Genomic DNA, 22024 nt, shown 5'->3' on the forward strand with positions numbered 1-22024 from the left:
TGGAGCAGGGTAGGTCATGCCATCCTAGAAGAGGTTTGTACGGAGTTGGTCTAGCAGTATCCTGTCTTGGAAGACATTATTCTGGTTGCAGGTGACGAAGTCTTAATCTGTGGTTGTAAAACAAGTTTGGCATTTATTCAGCAGATTATTAGGGAACCTTATTATTTTATGCCTTTGAATCAGGTAATTTTCAAGGTCCTTCAGTCATTTCTGATGCTCAGAAGAGGAATGATTTTGATCTTTATTCAGACTGGCAGTGGCAAGTGTAGCTAAATTGCAGTTTAAGACTTAGAGCTTCACCTGCACTGCTCCCTTCATGAGAATGAAGAACAACCTTTCTGAATTGCCACAGGCACTAACAAGTTCTAAACATCATTCAATGTGTTTTCTTTGAAAAGAGACTCTTTAACTTGCAGGACTAATTGTGCTTCATGTTGCTTGCTTTTCAGTGTCTGCTCTTTGTCATTAGGACCTGCAAACATATGTGTGTATAGAAAATATATGCATTTATAGAAATACACAAATACGTTGAAGTTAGCATCTGAAAGAACCTCTATAAAGCTGAAAAAGGTTTGCAAAAAAGGTACTTACTAGATAACAGCTTAACATCAATGGATCTGTTCAGTCCTAGCTTTATGGTCTTACCTTTACCTTTCCAGGCCTTGTTCTTAAAACTGCTTCAGGTAATGGAAGGCCAGCTGACGGAGTGGTAATACTGACAGTGAGTGATGGAAATCTTAGACATGCTCCTTTAGGAATGAAGGCTTTGTAAGAAAGAATGAGGATTGAATTATACATGAAATCACACACCATTGTTATCTACTAATGTACATCTCAGGATTGAAGTCTGTATGATTTTTTAAGAGTGAGAGCATTTGGGTTATGTGCATTAACTGATCAGTCTGTAGACTGTGAAGAAAGAAGGATGCTCAGGTATGCAAGATGTGATCTGCTAATGAGAATGCCTTTCTCAAAAGAAAATCTATTCAGGACAGCAAATGCAAATGTGTGATCTTCTGGCTTCTTTAATATGTTGCTTTCTGGATTGGGTAGGATCACCTCTATACAGACTTGACTGGTACAGTTCACAGTAGTTCGCATAGTAGCTTTGGCTTCCGTACCTGCTTTTCAGCTGCAGTGCAAGTCAGAAGCTCTGTGGACTGTATCGTTGAATAAGATGTGTTTATTCAGACATTTTTATGAACTGATTACAGGTGCAGAATGAGGCAATCCAGGAACCTAGGCATGCTATGGCATGAGCTATCCTGCCTCTGTTCTCAAATCTGCTTCAATCAAGACTCATACACAACTTCGTTGGTGGTTTAAACTAAACTGCCTGAGTTCGCCGTAAGTGGATTAGGGAAGGCTTATGATTTCTTTTGCTGGCACGACAGTGAAGGCGGTGGCAACAACTGACGAAAGGAGTAACCAACAGTTTGTAGGAGCAGTGTCTTCGTTTTGGTGTAAATCTGTGCAGGATGCATGTCAAATGTAGCTGTCTTAGCACCAGATTAGACTAAACTAATGCAATTTGACTGTGTATTCTTAATTCCTGTTATGTGAATTTATAGAGTTATTTAGGTTGGAAAATGCCCTTAAGATCATAAAGTCCAGCTGTAGGTGGACTTGAATTTAGTGGTAGGTGCAATTGTGTGTGTTTAGCCACTTGTATATATTGCATTTCTGTATTGCTTCTCAATTTAATTCTCTTTTGTATATATGTTTAGCATGTCAATATATGGAAGGTGGCATTGTTGCATGACACAACGATGTGTCCTGCCCCTGGAAAACCTGTGCTGAATTAATCATTGTTTTTCTAGGAGAATTAATGTTTTTTGTGTTCCAATTTCTTGACAACTGAAATAACCTTGGTCTCTATTCAGTTGCCTTTGGATTAAGTCCTTTGTGAAGTCCTTTGCTATGTTGTAGTGCAGCTCTGAACTTAACTACAATGTGTTTCTTCCTAGATTCAGTGTCCTAGGCCCACATTGGTCTCTGCTTCTACTTCAGGATAGAGTCCAATTGCAAATATGCCATTTAGAGAGGCTTCTGTAATTTTGAGACTAGTAGCTGCTGGATACTGCAGTGGTGCATTCAGAATGAGATACTCAGTTACCTTCAGTAAGCTGGAAGTATTTCTTAAATCAGTTTTTGACCATATAAATTACTGAAAAAATTCTGTGTTCCCAAAATGCTTGTATGTTCCTAGTCTGTTTTCATTAATTATGCTTTTCTGTTAGTGGCATTATGGTTGGAGAATCTTGAAGGGCTAAATTGTGTTGTCAGATAGTAAAGCCAAGGCTGTTCTTTTTTTCCCCATGGATGCAGACCTCAGCATGTTTGTCTATAATGGCTTGCTGGACAAAATACTTCAGCGAGTGAAGGGTTCCTCTAAAGTCAAATTCAGCCTCATTGGATTCAGTCCTGCAAAAGATAGATTCTGTCCTTTACCCATCAATTTTCAAAACAGATTAAACCTGGTTCATGGGCCCTGATCTCGTTTTCAAGCTTAAAATAAACATATTTGGTGGTTCATCCCTTTCCAGTGTTCTCAGAGCTTTCCAAGCATCATTCTGAAGGCGGGAACCTTTTACTGCAAGCAGCTTTCTACACACTCAAGATCTAGTCTGTTTTAGACATGCAATTTCAGGGAGTTTTCTTTATGTTTCTTAAATTGAGTGGTGGCAGTGAACCTTTGGTGTCTGATGCCAAATACATCTACAAAAAAAAAAACCCAAATGTTTCTTCTTGCTAGTAATAGCTAGATCTTTCTAGGTGTCAAATGGGAGACCAATGCTTGTACGTTGTTACAGATACAGAAGCTTTAGCATGCTCTTAACTTCTTAACTGCAGTTCCTCACATGTGGCACTGGATTTGGAAGGAGTTCTGCTGTAAATGTCACTCATGCTTAAAGAGGGGCAGTCAAGAAGTGCCGCTAACTTGATCAAAAAGCAATGTTGTACAAACTTTTGGAATCTTCTCTGATAAATTTTGACAAACAGGTTTATCCTGTGGAGATAAATAATCTGTATGAGCTGGTTTATTAATCTGTAGTTTTGATAAGGTTAATTAATGTAAGTATACGTAGCCCTACGAAGATAATGTGGTTGCACAAGTGGAATTTTAAGCTGAATTTGGCCTGCAGAAACTCTACTGGTAAGTGAGACATGATGCTTTAAGCTTGATAGGTTCCCTCTTAAAAGACAGCTATAAGAGCTTTAAGCTGATATCTGTTCTCTGTTTCTTTCAGGCGCTGGTACATCGGTATTTTAAAAGTGATATGTTTGCATAATGTTAAGTGTCATTCCTAAGGTTAGCTTCTTTTGTTGAGATAGGCACACTTAGTTGTTCCTGGTATGAGTAGGATGGGCTAACTGGTTTAAACAGAGTTAAGCTGTATTGTTAAGGCTTCTGAGCTTTAAGTATGAATAATTTTCTGGTTACTGATATTAAAAAAAGATGATCTGATGACTGTCACATTATTTCAGGAAACGACGTTGGCAGAAGTTCTTACGGTGCCATGCAAGTGAAACAAGTTTTTGATTATGCCTACATTGTTCTTAGCCATGCAGTATCACCACTTGCAAGATCATATCCAAATAGAGATTCTGAGAGGTAATTAGTCCACTTTTTGAATATCCATTTGTCTGTGTAATCAATTAGGAATGTTTGGGTCTAAGTCAATAAAAGGAATATTGTTATTTATTGTTTAACTGCAGCTGTACTGAAATCTGCTCAGAAATTTAGGCTGCCCAGTGGTATGAGAGTGTAATACCTCAATGTGCAGCATTGAAATGAAGACAGCATGACAAAACCCAGGATGAGTCAAATGTGAGGTTTTCTTAGTGTGGAAGGGAGACAGAAGATAATTGGTCTTTCCTTAAACATTCTGCTAAAGTATTTCAAAGGAAGGTCTGCTGGTTTAATGTTTGGTATGATGTATGCCTGTACTGTGGCAGAAAGAAATGTGTGTGATCAAATTGTTTGTTTAGACACAAAACTAGACAGTAAGACTAGGAATTTCCCTAGTTCTTTAATACACGCACCCATAAGCTGTTTTAAAAGATTTGATGTGTAATTAAGCTATTAAAAGAATCCATTCAGTTTGGCTATAATGTCAGAACTGCCATTAAAAGTAGCATACTTCTAGACATGCCATTTTTAATGGAGTTCATAACGTCTTTCATAGAAACACTGTACAGCTAGTACTTTCTCAGCTCTCACCTTTGCAAGTTTTCTATTTTTTTGAAAGGGGGAGGAGAAAGAAATTGAAGGCATGTCAGCCATGTTGTATTTTCGTTCATGTATCTGATCTGGCATCTGTTATTCTAACTCTCAGTACAAACTGGGGCTAGATCAGAGGACGTCTCTTCCCTCAGACTTCCATAGAATCCCAATGGCTTTGAGCTCCCCGGCTAGTTGCAGGGAGGGATGTCCGTAACAAGTCACGTAAACCATCTAGATACAATTCCAAATTCTAATCAAGCTGTTAACTTCCAGCATTAATGTCATTGGAAAGTGGAATAGTTCTCCTATAGTAAGTCCACCACAAAGTGGATGAGTCTTTTTCTTGCAGATTTAAAACTGTCAGTATTTCAATAGTGCCTGTGAATCTCTAGGTTTTCTGTGGTGTTAAACTCACAAAGGCTGAGACTGCACTTGTGCCTGTGATGGAGATGGGATGTGATACATAGTGTTACATGCTGACATTTGAGACTGCTGTCTTAAGACAGATTAAAGGTGTATTTGTTAAATATGTACTGGCTGACAATTCTTATTGTTGAATGGAACTTCATTGTTGTGTAAGTATAGATAGAGCAGCTTAAGGCTTGTTGAAGTTTTGCTTGTGTCTTGGGTCCTGGCCTTCCTGATTCTCTGAAGGGTAGAGTAATTTTCTTGTGAGGTACTTGTTTGTTATGGATGTCAAAAAGTATATTTGTAAATGCATTTAATGGAAGCCTTGGATGTCATCAGTATGTGCACTTCACATGTACACTTCTTACTATATTTGGGAAAATGTTTGAATTTTGTCACAACTTCAAACCTGAGGACAAGTCCCAGCAGCAGTGTTCAGGTGGTGTACATCTGACCTGTCTTTCTGCTAGTTCTGGGCTGTCTGTGCCAGTGATGGCTGTCTCAGAACTCATCATGTCAGTGGCTTGCCATTCTGTCAAAGGGAGTGGTGTCACAAGAGGAACAGCATTCAACAAAGTCCTGTGTGCAAATAGTTCCCCCAGCACCGGTCTTGTCAGTGCTGAAGGACCTGTAGGTGGATGATGAGCTGTTTGGTAACAAGTTTGTTGCAGAATGTCAACAGCAGTCTGTGCTCAGTCTCAGTTTTCAGTGAAACCTGATGTGCTTGGGCAATCCAGGTGTATTGCAGATCCTTCTTCCACCTGTTTGGCAGAGTGGTGCAGGCTCTGTGTAAAGACTTTTCTGGTGACCTGAAGCCTTAACTGTCCAGGAGCCCTTTGTCCTGATCCATTTTTTTTTCCCTTTTCTAGGCTTGTTATGGGTAGGCTAAACTGTAAACAGTGGCTCCATTCAAGAGCAGTGACTAGCTATATGACTTTCTACTAGAAGGATTGACAGAGACTAAATGAAGAGCCCTTGAAAGGGTAGGGACTTTCAGGAGGCTGAACTCCCCAGGATGACTTGAGTTTATTTAGTTTTGTTATAACTGGGGCTAGCTTTCCCATAAGTGGAAGGGTTTGTCATTGAATTACCTGGTGGGTCTGAATTCATATCAGCTCTTTCCAGGGAAAATTTCTGTGCACAGAGTCCTATTTTGTAGATGACAGTCTTGATAGATTTCAGATCTTTCTGGGTGGTCATCATTACTGCTCTTTTTCAGGGTCAGTCCAACTCAAAGGAACACAAGCCTAAATTCATTTAAGGCTTTCTAGCCAGCTGTTGCTTCTGATATTCCCAGTGTAAAAAAAAAGTCAGATTTTGAGTCTTCAGCATAGGTGTTTTTCTTGTCCATGTTCTGTAGTACAACTTCCACAGAATTATAAGAGGTAGATTCAAATCACTCTTACCAGTGTCTTCAGTCTTCCAAATATAACATCTGGAGTGCGGTAGGAGTTGAAAGCTATTTTCTGTCTGAGTGGAAACAGTAATGAGCTGAGTCCTGAAGGTAATTCTTACAGCTACAGGAATTACCTTAACACTAATTTGTCCCTAGTCTCTCACCCTTCAAGAATTGCTCAGGAGAGGTTGATAGACAGTACAGTAGATTTTGTTAGAGCAAACAGATTCCCATCATCTTGGGAGGAAGGATTTTCCTAGTAGGAAAATGAGGAGACTGATCCATTTTGAATGTTTACAACTTATATGCAAGGTCAAGTTTGGTGCTGTGACTTCAGCCAAGGTGATTGAAAGTCACAATTGATTTCTTAATATTTGGGATTGCAAGGACATGAGTCTATCTGTCAAAATATAATTATGGACTGGGTCTGTAACTGCTCAAGGGTCAGTGTCAGTATGTGCTTTGAACAGCTTTAGTATGGTCTCTGGCCGTAGCCTGTCTCTAGAGAAGAGTTGTCATGTTAAGTGAGCTAACTAAAGAAGTCTGTAAGTAGTGATATTTTCATAGAATCATTTAGGTTGGAAAAGACCTTTAAGGTTGAGTCCAACTGGAAACCTCACACTGCCAATTCCACCACTAAGTGTGTCCCTAAGCACCACATCTGCATGTCTTTTAAATACCTCCAGGGATGGTGACTCAGCCACTCCCCTGGGCAGCCTGTTGCAATTCTTGATAAACCCTTTCAGTGAAGAAATATTTCCTAATATCTGATCTAAACCTCTGCTGGTGCAACTTGAGGCCATTTCCTCTTGTCCTGTCACTTGTTAATTGGGAGAAGAGACTGACACCCACCTCACTGCAACCTCCTTTTCAGGCTGTTGTAGAGTCTAATAAAGTCTCCCCTCAGCCTCCTTTTCTCCGGCCTAAACAACCCCAGTTCCCTCAGCTGCTCCTCATAAGACCTGTTCTCCAGACCCTTCACCAGCTTCATTGCTTTTCCTTGGACACAAAGTTTCAAGTTAGTGAAACTAATCCCAGTTTTATTCTGTGTGTTGATAAAACACAGGAAACCTTAGCAGATGTTTGGCAACACCCTCTTGCTCATTGATTCATGTTCTTAGAAATAGCGGACTGTTACTACCCTGTCCATGGTTTCTATATTAAGGTGCAATTTCACATTATACCTTGTCTAGCCTAACTATCTGTGGGCTGTCTCCTGTCAGCTGCCCTTTTTCTTCTCTCTCAGTCTGTATATTCCTGACTCTGCCTTGGATCAGATCTAGTGATCCTGCAGTCAGAAGGCAAGTCAGACTCTCTGGTCTGACTGAAAACAAATATATCAACACTTCTGTCATGTCAAGAAGTTGATCCAGCTTGTGGCTGCATGAATGACAGATCAGAAGCAAGAAAAGCAGGAGGAGTTCACGTTTGAGGGAAGATGGAGAGAGTGGTATTGTACCACTTGACAGCCATAAGTTATGCTGATCTGGATGTTACAAAGATACATCCTTAGGTTAGTATGTGTGTCTGTAGATCAGGATGTTGGCTTACATGTTGACCTGTCATGTGGTTCAGATACAAGTGTGTGCTCAGACTTCATCTCTAAACAGCAGCATAGCCACATTTAGGAGGCAGACGAGGTCATAAGAAATGAGGAACGGAAAACTGGTTCTGCTGTGATGTGCCCTTCCAGTATAACTAAGCTTTCTTCAGTTCCTAGAGTTGCAGATTGGTAACAGGTTCCTCCTTTTTGATGCCGGACCAGTGGTGCAGGTGGATGAGGGAACAGGACTGTCTTGCCAACAGGCCAGAGTTCAGAGTTTGAGGAAGCCTTGGCAGGGTTTTACTGCTACATGTCTGGAGTTGTTATTTACAGGTGATAACCTTCAAAACAATAGTCTGGGCGATATATAAAGTGGTGTTTCAATCTCTGTGCTTGAAAGCTCTGTAGTCTCTTCCTAGTGTACAGTTCAACAGATCTAACTGATGACAGGTCTGTGTGGTAGGTTTGGATTGCCCCTGGTTGGCCAAGATAGTCCTGGGAGCTGTCAAAGGGAATGTTAAATTTGCCTGCTCTATCTGCTGACACAGAAAGCACAAATGGGTATATTTTGTAAGTTCGGTTAAGGCCCACTGAACAGTTATTTTGGCTGTTCTTACACAGACTTGATGTTTTTTCCTGCTCTGGTACTCTCCCGTTCATGTGGAGCTTGGCTGGAGCTTTAGATACTTCATTTTACTGAATCTTATGTCAGCAATCTGAGCCCTTTAAGAGCAATTTTAAGATTTGTCCTGTAGTTGTGCTATAATAGCAGCTAGAAAGTGTCCCTGTGAACTGAGGGCTTGCAGCGTGTCAAATGAGGAATTTCTAAGCTCTTATAAAATAAACTAGGTATGTAAATAGCTTATTCCTGGTTTTACTATTTGATAATATTAAGGGAAAAAACCTTAAAGGGGCATCGTTCTTCAGAGAGCTGTCTAATTTTATTAACCAGTTAACCATGTTTTTTCCGTGTCTTCCAAACAAGCATCTTTGAGGAATTGTGGGAGTGTCTCATGTATCTGTAGAAATTCTAGCCTCAGCCAGAAGAAGAAACCCAAAAGCATGGAATTTCCTCATACTGAAAACAGGGCAGACCAACAGATTTTTTTTTTTGTTCCTAAGCCTTTTCAGTGTTGAAAACAGATATAAGCACAATGTTTGAATGTTTATTTTAAGAAATAGTTCTCTGACCCTGTGGATGTGCTTGAGTTCCATACATTATGAAATGGTGTTCTTTGAGAGCAGTATCTAGTTTGATCACATTTGCTTCCTCTTTGCTGCTGTATTAAGTATATGACAGTATAGCTTTAATCACCTTTCAGTTTCTGGTGTCTCCTAGTGAATGTTTTTAAGTTTGGTGTACATGCAATGTAGGATGGATTTGCCTTTGAGCTCCTGACTGACCTGGTAACTTAGTGACTTTATTTTTTGATACATCTCTACCAAAAATGAGAGTTTTGGGGCTTTGATCTCTGTTCTCTGTGAAAGGAGCTAGTGAGAGAAGAGATTCCCAGGTTCTGTATGTGCAGCTCTGCCGTAACTGTTGATGTAGCAGTAGTTTCACCCTTTACACCTATTTGATCGCAGCCATTTTTGGTATATCAGTCACCCAGGCTGATAAAAATACCATCTGATGTTATTCATTTTCCTTCTGGTCTATGAAGGCAGGGCTATTGATTTGCTTCTCGGAAAGTACTCCAAGAAGCTTCAGACTTCACAAACTCCTTCTCCATAAGAGCTTGGGTTATTCTGTCCATGTTCATTTTCTGATTCTAAGAACACAGCTGGTAGTAGTTGTGAATTTTGTAGGTTATCCTGGTGTAAAAGCTCAAATCTTTCTGAAGGCATTCTCAGATGAAACTTTTGTAGCAAGATTTCCTTCTCTGTCTCAGTGCTAAAGAGACACAGCATGTGTATGTTTTGAGTCCCATACTGGCATTGCTGTCTTGGGAACTGCCTGCTTCAGGGCTACAGCTAATTCTCTGCAGTATCGGTCCTCCCTGTCTTTGTTCTGTCTCCTCTGGTTTAACTCCCTGTTTGAGATTGAGAAACCAGAACTGCATCCAGTGTTTAAAATGCTGTTATGTCATGGGAGTGTACATTGACAAAATATTGTCTTCTGGTTTATTTGTTCCTCTCTTAACTTACTCAGTTATTGAACTGTGGTTTCCAAAGAATTACCTGTTACAACCCAGATCTTTAGTTCCTGAGTGGTGACAGTCACACCTCTTAATTCTGCATGTGAAATTAAAAATTTTATTTTTCAACATGCATTATTTTATACCTAAATAGAATGGTGGATGACATTAATTCTGTCTGAGGCACTTCTGCAGCTATTGGACTTGTAACTTAGATACTATGTGGTTCAGTATTGACTTAAAATGCTGGACTGCCTTTTCCAGTACTAACACACTGATACGTCTTTAAAGTTGGAAGACTAAGCATGGAACATGCAGTATATGGTTTTGCATGAAACAGTAATCCCTAAGGCAGTAGGAGAATTATTGCTTCTTTTTAAAGTGTTACCATGAAATGACTTAATAAATGTAGCCTAAATGCTCCCTTCCCATTCTATACCTAAACCAAAAGAAAATTCCAGTACAGGCACAATGTTCCTTTATGATGTGAAATACAAAATAAGTTTTATTGTAATCTTTGAAGATTTTGAAAACTAAAGTAACATTACTTTCTCCAAGGTGGTAGCTTTTCACAGCCTGTTTTTATACAATAGTCAGTCCTTCCTGTATCCTGAGTGTAGAGTTTATAGTCAGTGTTTCAGCCACTGGTTGCTGATGAAGGGAAAGTGTGAAAGTTTTTAGCTCTCAAACAAGGACGCAACTCCTACTCAAGAAGTAGTACAATTCAAATAGCTGAATGTTGGGAAGCTATGTTGGAAAAATATTACTTTGTACTTGTTAACTGGTCACTGTTCAGCAGGAGCAGGTAGGGTTTTTTCTTTGAGCCACTTGCTGTTACAAATGTGCTTAAATTCTAACTTATTCTGGTTTTGGAGCCAGTCTGTTTCTTGTTTCCACTACCTCACGATCCATGGTACTTCCTTTATAATTGTGAGGATCTTAAGTCTTTAAGTTGTCTTGTAAATCTGTAAGCAAGGACCAGTGAAGGTCTCTGTCTTCAGTGTGAAGGTCAGCTGGGGGCCTGGGATATCAGTGTCTTCAGTGCATCCCATAACTGTTGTAATCCAGATTCTGTGGAAAAAATGTTTTCTGTATGGAGAAATGCAAGAACCTGTAAATTGCTTTTATCAACGACACTGGTATCTGCATGTACATTTTTGATAATTAAGATGCACTCCATTTAGAAATACAGAGTAAAAATCTTACCTATGTGTCAGCGCTTGCATGTTAGTGTGGTAGAAGCTAAGTTGTATACTAATTTAGAAATTGTGACACTTTAGTGGGTTAAATGGCTCACTAAGGAAATGAAAGTTCAAAAGGATTCTTTGGTTAGGGATATCTTAAACTGACTTCTAGCATAATTTGGTTGTTGAAATGCTTGAAAATGTATAACTACAGTCTTTGTTTAATACTTAATTGAAAAATTTTTTTAGCACATTAGGTAGAATCATCAAAGTGACCCAAGAAGTGATTGACTACAGGGCCTGGATTAAAAAGAAGTGGGGGAGCAAAATTAATTTATCACCTGAACTTGGTAGGTATAGCAGGAATCTTTGAAACCAACTTAAATTTTTTTCTTGAATTTGATGTAATTCAAAATACTCATGCCTTGAAATAAGTCACTTTCAGATATGTAGGAAAAAATAAAAGGAATTCGTAACTTTCTAACCCAGGACTAGTTTTCTCTGAGCTTGTTTTTCAATTAGCTTGTTAAACTGCAGCTATTAGACTTCAAGGCCCATGTGTTTGTATTCTGTGCTCTTAAATGATACTTATGTTTTCTGTTAACAGATAATAGGTTGAAAATAAGAGACCAGGTAGCTCCGTGCAATGGAGAACAGCAGCAGAACAGAGACTCTGAACCATCTTACAACCAACGCTTGGCTTTGTCACTGGCTAGTACACAACAGTTGTCCTCTGGCTCATCTGCCTCTTCTGTATCATCACTCTCCGGCAGTGACATTGTAAGCTTTTTCTTTTAATGGGTTAAACTAATAAGAAGCAGAGTTTATCATACTCTTCAAAGCCTCAACTGATACAGCAGCAGTTAATGCGATACTATCACTAAGCTGCTACAGCAAATTAATAGCTTCCCCTGTTCAGAAAAATGATTGAAATCAAATATTTTTTCATGAAATTAAATGGGTCTTAACTCCATCCTAAATGTTTGGTACGCTTCGTGGTAGTAGTTAGATGTAATAAAATACAGAAGCCCAAGTTAACAGTAGCTGATTAGGTAGAAGACTAGAAATATATCTTCATAAATCTTCCCATCAAGCAAAGTCTCCCATTGTCAGATTCTGGTACTTTTTCCCCACACCTCAGATTGAACAGGAACATCACATCTTGCTGTGAAGGTGAATAATATTCCTTACTGCTTTCAGCCAAGCAGTCACTTCATGTTTTAATGGTAATGGGGCCCTCATATGTAAAGTCTTACTATCACCTTCTTTGAAAGTGCAATTTGAAAGTAAGTGCTGGGCTTTATTGTAGCTTCCTGAAAGAGGAGGCTGTAGTCTCTTTAGGTCTGCACCTAGCCTCTTAAGATTCTATAAGGTGGTTTTGTTTTGGTATGGAGTTAAATCAACATGGAATTGGGCAGTGCAGATTATAGAGAACAAAATTACATTGCATGGTGTGAGGTGCTCACTATCGATCTACTGAAACACACTGTGCTAGGCAGAGGTGTGGACTGGAACAAGATGTAATATCCAGTTAACTACAGCAGTGAGTAACTGGATGATGCCAAGAGAGGTCCAAGTACCTGTTTCTTGTCTGCTTTCAAAAACCAGTCAAATATTGAATTAAAAGTTGGGAATTGTATTCAATAAAAATTTATTAACTTTTGAGGGCCAAGTGCCTTTTTTTGTATGTTCTGGTTACTTTCTGTAATTCCTTTACACTACTGAATTTTGTGTTGAAATGCCTTTTCACTCCTACCTCCAGTAAATATGGTAAATGCTTTAGTTCCACCATCTGGCTAATGGAAAAAGAACAGCATGATGCTTGCTGGTGATACTACTAGCCACGCTCCTACTTTGAGTATGTCAGTGAGAAAGATTTTGCTGTAATAAGTTTTATGAGAAAATGCAAATATTTGTGTAATATTGTGCTCTCCCAATGTAATGGGTAGTGACTTGTTATGACCTCCCCTTAGTCCCTTTTTGCCTGATGTTGATGATGAAATTTCATTGCCTAATGCCAGAGAAATTATTTGAAAAGTGAAAAGGAAGCTCTGAACAAGAAAGACCTGCAATCAGTTTGGGCATCCACAAAGTAAATGGAAATATTACCTTTTTAGCAAAATAAAAGCCTTATGCCCCTGTGCTTGTGACAGATCTTAGTTTAAGCCCTGTTCATTTATTGGTATTGTGTCCTTAGTAGACTGCCAGCATGTTATCTTAATTTGGAATGGCAGGTTTCTAACAAATAACTGGTGAGTTCGTCCTGCTCATGCTTGAATATATGAGGATGGGCAAGGTCTGGTTGAGCAGTCCTGGTTGAGTTGAAGAGGCTATCCGTGACATGAGCTGGCATACTAGTCTAACCAGGTGCCAGCAAAGGAACACCTAGCATATTCTAGCTGGTATTTGTGCCAAAAACTTCTGGTGTTCTGCAATAGTATGATGCAGTGAACTTTGGTAGCGGCTTCAGAAACAAAGGAATATGAATATGGTGCATCTCATCACTGTAGAGTTATATGTGGTGTTAGCTCTGATCTTGTGGAAGGATTGTTCTTCAGGAATGATTCTGTATTCGTTTGAAGTTAAATCTCTGATACTGAAGACTGAAAGCAAGTTACAAGTTATAAAGAAAATGCGGGAGACAGTGAGATACTAGATCGACAGTTTGCTGATCTCTTCCCAATAATTAAGGTTTTATTTTAATAGTAAAATATTCATCCCTATGATGTCACTGTTAACTTTAAGCACAAGGCCTGTGTCAAGACACTGTTTCTGGGGATGTGTTTGCATGGCTGCAGAGTATCTTCTGCTGTGTATCAGCTACAAGATCCTAGCTGTCAAATTAGAGGTACTTGATAGTGTATTTGCTTTTCAATTTACTGCTAAAGTTTCACTGGTAATAGTGATCAGCTGCACCTTGACCTTTTTGAGGTCTGCCTACCAATATAATGGAAGTCACCTTGTGCATGTTGAAGAGGAGGAAATGGACTTGGCAACTTGTGACTTTACTTGGTCATGTTGCCCCTCTCTGAACTTCAGCTTCTACTGAAGTTCAAGTATTCAGCCATCTGCTTTATCACAAAGGTAGCTATATTCTGAAGTCATCACATCTCTGTACACCAGCCATAAGTCTGCAGGCCTTGCGTATGTGTCCTGGAAGCAATATGTTAAGTATGCAAGCATTATCAAAGCAGTGCAGTATTGCTCACAGGGATTCTAGAATTTTTTATTAAACCCTATTGTTTAATAGTTGGTTGTAACAGTAGTTAGTTTAGTTGGTTGTAATACAGCATGCTGTATGGCTTTTAAAGATTTGCTTCCTTTAAGTTCTGACAGTGTTGCAGGTTTTGCCCTGTATCTTGTAAACAGGGCTCAGCAGCTGGATAGACAAGGCTCCTGGTGTCTTGGACTTAAGGGCACTTCAGAGATAGCAATGGTTTTAGATTTGTTCCAGCAGCAGGAGAACAGGTGTCAGAATAGAACAATGAAAAGGAGTAGGTTTTTCTGGAGACAGGATTGGCGGAAAGTGGAACTAACTTTTGGAAGTCAGCCTTTCCACTTTTGTACTTGTTCAGAAAAATGGAAGTGCAGGAATATAAGAGCTTAAAGTTGCTACCCTGAGTTCTTTCCATTCCTTCTACTGCTTTCCTTCCTTTGGGGACCACACTGATGGTATCCTTTTGAAGATGAGAACTTGTGTACCACTGAGGAACAAGAGAATTGCCTTCTTCAAGGACAGCCTTCTCTTTACCTGCATATTTTAAGCATATATGCTTTTCCTCCATACCCTGCCTCAAATTCAGGAGGATGATTGCTTTAATCTCTGCATGTCCAGGACTAGCTTGCAGGTGAACATACTTCTGTGCCACTGTCTACACAGCCCAGAACTAAGAACTGGATCTAATGAGGCTAAATCATAATTTTTACAAAAAGTATCCTTTTATGGGTTTTCCAAGGCAGCAATGCTATTTACAAAATGCCTTATGCTATGACTGTCTGGCTGATGAAATTCTAGTTGTGCTGTCTTTCGTAAGTGACCTAGCAAACTGAAATCTTAGCCACAAAAGAAAGCTTTTGTAAGGACCAGTAAATTTTGGATCAGAGACTGTGTAGAAGAGAAATCTGTATTCTGATATCACTATTATTATTAGTGAGATAGCCGTTCAGTTTATGGGTTTGTCTTACTGTGCCTGTCAATACAGAGCTCCTACACTCTCACTGGCACTTCTAATGTAATTCCTTGCAAAATACTGAAGTACTAAAGTTCCTACCCTGTTACCTCAGCTCTGTGAAGAATGTACATATTAGTGATCAGGAGCAAACTGAGGAACGTGTGAAAATAAACCTATGGATACAAGGAATCTGATCATCAGAACGTATTTGCCTATATATTTTTCTGGGTTCTGTTAATTATCAAACTGATCTGTGTAGTAAGTCTTTTCTCAATGAAGTATTCTGCTGTGCAGGTATTTAAAATACCATATGCCGCCCTGTCAAAAAGGCGGTATGTATTCTTCACTTACTCATGCAAACAGGTAAGTTGCAAAATATGAGGTGTTCCCACACGATCCAACAAATGTTGAAGTGAATAATGGAAGATGCTTTATGAATATTTTTGCCATCAAGAACAGTGCAAAGTGTGTGACTTTTTACTCTATAGAAGCAAGAGCCAAACTGTTCCACAATAGAAAATAAGCCTCTGGCATTAGGAAATCTTGTTTTTACCTCCATAGTAAGTTAAGTGATTGTTATGAGAATCTGAAACCAGATGAAATGAGCTATGTTGCAGATCTCAGTCTGAGAACCCAAGCAGTGACCAAATTCCTCTTAATGCCCCCCCCCCCCCCCCCCCCGCCCCCCCCCCCCGAGGCTTTTTTTGTTCTGGACCTGCACTCTAACTGGTAACCTGTATTTCTTGTTTCTTAAGCATTGTGGAAAGCTGCTTTTTATTAGTTCAGGAAGTCCTACAGTAGTGCTGGAGAATATCTGCTGCCTGATCAACAGTCTCTGCCAAGTAAAAAAATAATCCTAGATATGTTTTTGCAGTTTCATTTTGGTCTGCTATAATTTCTGTTGCTAAGTATGCTCCACAGTTTTGATGCTGTTTTGCCGAATAAAACATAGCATTTTATGTGACAGTGATACCTGCACATCAGTTACAGATGCTCATAGGAAGGTTTTAAAGCTCTTTTCTGTTACCTAATGGATGTGTTATCTCATATCCAGTCCAGCACAGCATCTCAAAGTTGTCTGTTAGAAGTTTGGATCTAAGAAATTTCATATACTTTATCTTAGTGTTTCTGGTGATAATATTCTTTGGGCTTCTACAAGAAGATTATTTTGTGAAGAGTTCTGACTTCTCAAGACCATGCAGTCGTGTCAAGGTAGTTGAAGTTTCAGTGAATGAGATACCTGTGTAGTCTAGTTTGGGGGAGAACACAATCCTTGTCTCTAACTTTTCAGTGTACGTGTTTAAAATATGTTCTTTCAGACTGTTCTTGAAGTTTTAGCTGTAGCCACTGCTGTTCAGGCTTTATAACACCTTTCATCAGAATATCCATGCTCGATCTGCCCAATGTTCTGCCCCCAACAGCTAGGGGATGCACAGAGCAGTACCTTAGGTGTTCCGTGGAATGTCTATTTTCACTGTCTTCAAATATTACCTATTAAAAGTGCTTTGATCAGATGCTTACATTGTGAGAGTAATAAGTATGACTGGTAAGACTAATACTTATTATTCCTGTCTTTCTGCTGAATGTGTACAAGATCCACACTGGCTTTGGAACTATTACTTGCTCTGCAGTAATTGTGGGTTAGTACTTGAACTCACTGTGCTTAATGAAGTTATCACCATCTCCCCTTCCTTCCTATTAGTCAAAGACTGAATTTCAGCTTATTAGCAGGAACTATTGTACTTCTCTGTTCACAGATAAAGGTGATAGAGTATATGACATATCTTGTTCTGATAAATCTTGCTTTTTTTAAAGCAGTTAAATTTGCAGGTGTAAGGCATGTGCTTATTTGCAGGTGAGGGACAGACACTTCAGAATAGTTACTGTAACAGCTCTTCTTGTAGTCTTGTGAAGTCTGTCTTAATATGTCTATGATTAATTTGTAGAGTTCCAGTTGAAATTGTGTGTGTAGGGAGAGGGGACAGAAGGGGGTGGCCTAACAAAATTCTCAGTCTGAGAGCCAGAGCTACACAGACTTCCTCCCTTCTTTCTACGTGCCTGAATGTTCTCATGTCATAACCAAAGTAATAATTCAAGTATGTGTATGGATAGGTGATCATCTTTTTATAGAAGAATGCAGATTCTATTTATTCTTTTCCCCTTCCTGAACAAATAAAGGCATGTGCTCTAAAAAGTAGGCATCTTAATCTTCAGTTTTTAAAGGAAGCTTTAAGAGCTGATTTCTAGCCAGCTTGTCTCCAAATAAAGCAGTGGGCAACCTTGAGGTGCAGAGACAACCTGATATTACCAGGGAAAAGTTTGACTGACACTTGATTTGGTGCATTTAGGATTTTAAGCCTCAAATCCTTCCTACTTTTTTCTTCTGTTCTTGCTGTGCAGATTACTGACAGTTTCTCTGCACCAGAGGGGAAGACATTTTTCCAGTGCTGCTTTTGCCTATTTTCCTCTTCTCCATATAGCCGCACATTTGCTTTTGATTTTTAACTCATATCTCTGACCATGTGCTATTTCATACTGTCTTATGCTCTCCTTTTTCTTCAGTCTCAGGTTCTTAAGCAGGCTTATCCATATACACTTGAAGTAAGAGTAAATTTCTGCAGAGCTGCAGGAGGCACAATTTTGAACACAAAATTATAAAGTAATTTTATTTAATAAGTTATTCCAAGCAGCAAAGGGTACAGAGGGAATGTGTAAATCAGCAAGTAAAATTGGATTTTACTGTTACGATGTCAGTGAAGCAAGGAGAGAAGCACACGATTTTGTAAAAGTCAAGCTCAGAGTACTTTCTGATGCCAAAGGCTAATTGTATTCTTGCCATATCTTAATATTCCCTTCCCTGAAAAAAACACAGAGGTACCCAAGTCATTTTAGGATTGAAGAAAACTTAAATTCAGTATTTATATTCTAGTATAGTATATGTTCAGCTTGCATAATAATGAGTCCTATAATTTAGTGCTTAACTTGAAAAATACAGTTTGAAATGGAACTATGAGGGATAACAAAGGAAATTTGAAATTATACACTTCTGGGACTTTAATTTAAGATGGCTTATCTGAAATACAGTGAGTATTGATAAAAAATGGAATAAGCCCACAGTCAGGCCTGACAGGATATAATGAGGTGAGGCTAATGGGGGTACTGTGCTTGTATTTAATTTTGGTAGATACTAATTCAGTTGTCCTTCTATAAAACAAAACTAATGCTTTTGGAGGATGTATGTTTTTTCAGTTTACTTGTGAATCCTGTATCTCTTCTTTCGCTTTTCCTGTCCTGTAAGAACAATGACCAAGATACTTTCCTCCTATAATGCTGTTGACCTAAAGGCAGAAAAATCAACCCGTTCAGTCTTACTCGAGACTATTTTGTCTTGTTTATAGGCTGGCAAATGGAAATGGTGCAACTGTATTGATGCAAATTCTCTACCCTGTGACCTTCCATAGAAATAGAAATTTTGTTCATCTCAATTCTACATTATTTACACCATAGTTAAAGTTATGGCTCCACCTACCGAAAAGGGAAATGGCACAAGCTGATCTGGAAGAAATAAGATGGGGGGTTGTAATTCCTGAAATCACCTTGGAAGCGTGTTGATTTATCAAGCAGAGTTAAGTATACTGGGGCTAAAACCATTCAAACGAGAGCATGCATTGCAGTTCTGCCCCTGCACATGGCCCCACACTGTGGAATGTCTGAAGTTTTCTGGTGTTGCTTTATGTGCCAAGGAGTGTGGTTTTACACTTTTAGTAAACCAATCCAGTAGCTAGATGTTCTTGCTATGGGTGCTTCTGTTCAGTAGCTGCTCCTGCTTTTCTACACTAGTGTTGACGTAATCCTGTGGTGAGCTGATTCAGAAGGTGAAGCTGTAAAAAGGGGGTTACTGTTTCTGTGGTTCACCTCTGTGAATTGGCTCATAGTAATGTCAAATGCTAATGCAGGTATGGTGGAGAAGGCCAGAATGGGAAAAGAGGCAAAAGGAGTAAGACTGGTGGCAGTTATCTCTTAAATCATTTTAATTGTAAGAAAGGAGAGGAGTGCATGAAAATATCTGTATAGTGTAAAGTGTTAAGTATAAACAGTTTCTCACTATTTTCAGTTCTTTGCTGTCACAGATGGAACACAATTTTTACTGAAGTGGTCATTGTTCTCTTACAGCTTCCAGCTCCTGAATGTTGTGGGAAAGAGAAAAAAAATCGTTTAATTAGTGGGAGAAGTTTGGAGAGTGGAAACAATAAGACCTTTTTGCCAAGACCTCTGTAGTTCATTCTTGGGGGTGGGGAGTGGGGTGTAAGAACCCAAATCTGTCACATTAGCAAGAAACTTGCATTCTCTATTGTTTAAGTTTTGATTTCTGAATACTGACTTCTAGGATAGTTGGACTGTTTTACCACTGGGTCAAAACTTAAACAGCGTGGGATTGTGAATTAATCTTCTTATGCCACTCCAGCTTTTGTAAAAAATATTGTCTTGGAAATTGAAAGCTCTAAAGTGGTAGCTATTGTAAGTCAATTGAAATGTCTCAACTGACTACATCATGAAACAAAGCAGAAGGCACAACTTTTTAATGCATTTAGAATCATGGAAAGGAAGCTTATGAGTATAATTGAGTGCACATGAAATTCTTGGAAACTGAACTATTGTCTTGGATGAATGTACCAATACAGTTTACCTTGTATCCTAAATTTCAAGTTATTAATGGAATTGAAATAAGCTCTTAGCACCAGACCTGGTTAGTAAGTGGCTTCTGATGAGTTAATAATCTCTTGCTGATGAGGCCCTGGGACTTTTTATAATGGGAGATGCATTTTGCAGAACAGTAAAGGAATTTTTTGTTCTTTCCTGATGTCAAGAAGTTTGGATTGTAGAATTGTTTCAGCTTTTCATCTTTCATATGACTCCAGTGTTTCACTGTTTCTGGCTAGACAGAAGGCTAGGTGATCCCATTTCTCAAGCAAAATTTGCAGTTAAATGAGAGCTCGTCAGTAACACTTAAGTTTCTAAGTCTCTTCCATACTTTATCATCTTTCCAGCATTAAGGTGATTAAAGAGTCCTCAGTAATCAAGGCTGTGAATAGTAAAAATCTTCCTTCCAGGTACAAAGTTCTCACTCAGGAAGTTGAAACTGGTTTAAAGAGTATGATTTAAAATGGAAGATTTCCAGTATGATAAACCTGTATCTGTCAGTCTCTCTTTGTTTCCAAAAGCATCTCTTTAGAAGATAGTTTCCTTGCAGGATGAGGGACTCTGTATGATTGGCATGCATAGTAGTAGTATTCAAGAGATCTGAAACTTATTTTGGCTCTTAGTGCAGTCATTGTAGCTTTATCCCTAGGTTATTTGCTCTTGAGGGGTCTTACCCCTTTATTTTACATTCATCTTTTTAATATGTGACCTCTGTAACCTTTACTGTAGTAAGGGTCAGAGCTTTTGTCTTCCAGACATGGATCTAAAGTGTCAGAGCAGTACCTGTATGCATTTACTTGTAGGTCTTCTGAGCTTCTGCAGTGCTTCAGGTTTGCACATTACACTTAAGTCTTACTTGGACAGGATTCTTAATTCCTCAGTTTTGTTCACATTAGGCTCAATTTCCTGATCACCTTTCAGTTTGAGTAAGAAAGATAATGCTGCTCTTTGCAAAAGGATTTTAATGCTGATGAGAAGTTACGATATCAACTCCATAGAATAATCCTATTAGCAATCCAAGATTGCCTCAGGAGAGAGATACAATATACTTGTATGAGGTGTGTATCAGTAAATAATATTGAGGTAGAAGAACATAGGTATTACAAAATGAAAATAAAGCAACACATGCTTCCTTGTGCTGAAATTTATCTAGTCTCAGTTAAACCATATGGCTCCTTCTTTTCTCCCATCTGCTGCTGCTTCCATACTGGAGTTAACTTTTTGTTGCACAAAACCCTTTAGAAATCTTATAAATGGGAAGTGTCCCATCTGGGTTAGATACGTGAATCTTCAGGGGGTCTAACTGTATTTAAGCAGAAGAGAAAGGGGAGGGTCTTTGAGCGGAGAGACTAAAATTATTCTTTGGTCAGGTTTATTAAGGTTGCATCACAGAAGATAATGTATTGGTTTGGATAGATGATAAAGTCCCCTCTTCCCTCCCATCTGCCTGCTCATGGTTGCTTGTGAGCATGCTCAGAAGTTGTCTCTTCAAACAACTACCTCCTCTTTATTTTTCCCTCTTTTTTATAAGCTTTTTAATAATTCCATGACCCATAGTGTCTAAAGAAACTGCAGCTTAGAAATCCAAGTTCTTGCCCCTGTACCTGACTCTACCACCTAGTTAGTTAAGAACATATCAGCTTCGTCTTTGTAGAGACTGTAGCCTGTTCGTGGCCAATATTGTAAGACTGGGCAAAGGAGGAAAATGCCATAGCATCCAAGCAGTCGCCTTTGCATGTGCATACAACTAAGCTTAGTTTTTTGATCAGTGGTACAGCATGTAGTTGCCCACTGTGAACATGTTAGTGGTAAACATCTGATCTCATAAGACGTAAGTTCCTGCACAGATTCTTGTTGCCAGTATGATATGTGTCTAGTGAAGTCATGATGCAGGTATCTGAAACTGCCTCACAAAGGCATACTGTAACTTTTAGCACTAGTTGACCTAGTAGGGGAGAGCAGCTCTGTTCTAGAACTTGTTTTTTAGTAAGTGCAACTTTATATGAACCAATGAAAGACTGATTGTTGTAATAGCTGACAGTTTCATTGAGAACTGTTTCTCCTGTAGGTATTCACTTCAGTTGGGATGCAAGTTTCACTTTCTAGTAGTTCAATGCTTAGCCTGCCCAGTATTCACAACTGTCAGTGTCTCTTAAATAACCTTCTTCTTTCCCCAAGAAAAGCTTTAAAATATTTTATTGTTTCTGTTCTTGAAAGTATTTTCCTAGGCAGTGTATTCTTTAACAGAAGAATA

General features: G+C 39.0%; 1 protein-coding gene across 1 annotated transcript in view; it reads left to right on the forward strand.

The window, feature by feature from the left end:
- Window positions 1-22024, forward strand: part of TENT4A (terminal nucleotidyltransferase 4A) — a 56719-nt gene that overhangs the window by 21075 nt on the left and 13620 nt on the right. The window contains exons 8-10 of the mRNA XM_086468865.1: window positions 3490-3616; window positions 11147-11247; window positions 11505-11677. Coding sequence (XP_086324991.1) covers window positions 3490-3616; window positions 11147-11247; window positions 11505-11677 — 401 coding nt within the window. The remainder of the gene's footprint in view (window positions 1-3489; window positions 3617-11146; window positions 11248-11504; window positions 11678-22024) is intronic.

This window comes from Leptosomus discolor, chromosome 8 (assembly GCF_034619465.1).
Source record: "Leptosomus discolor isolate bLepDis1 chromosome 8, bLepDis1.hap2, whole genome shotgun sequence".
Lineage (NCBI taxonomy): Eukaryota > Metazoa > Chordata > Aves > Leptosomiformes > Leptosomidae > Leptosomus > Leptosomus discolor.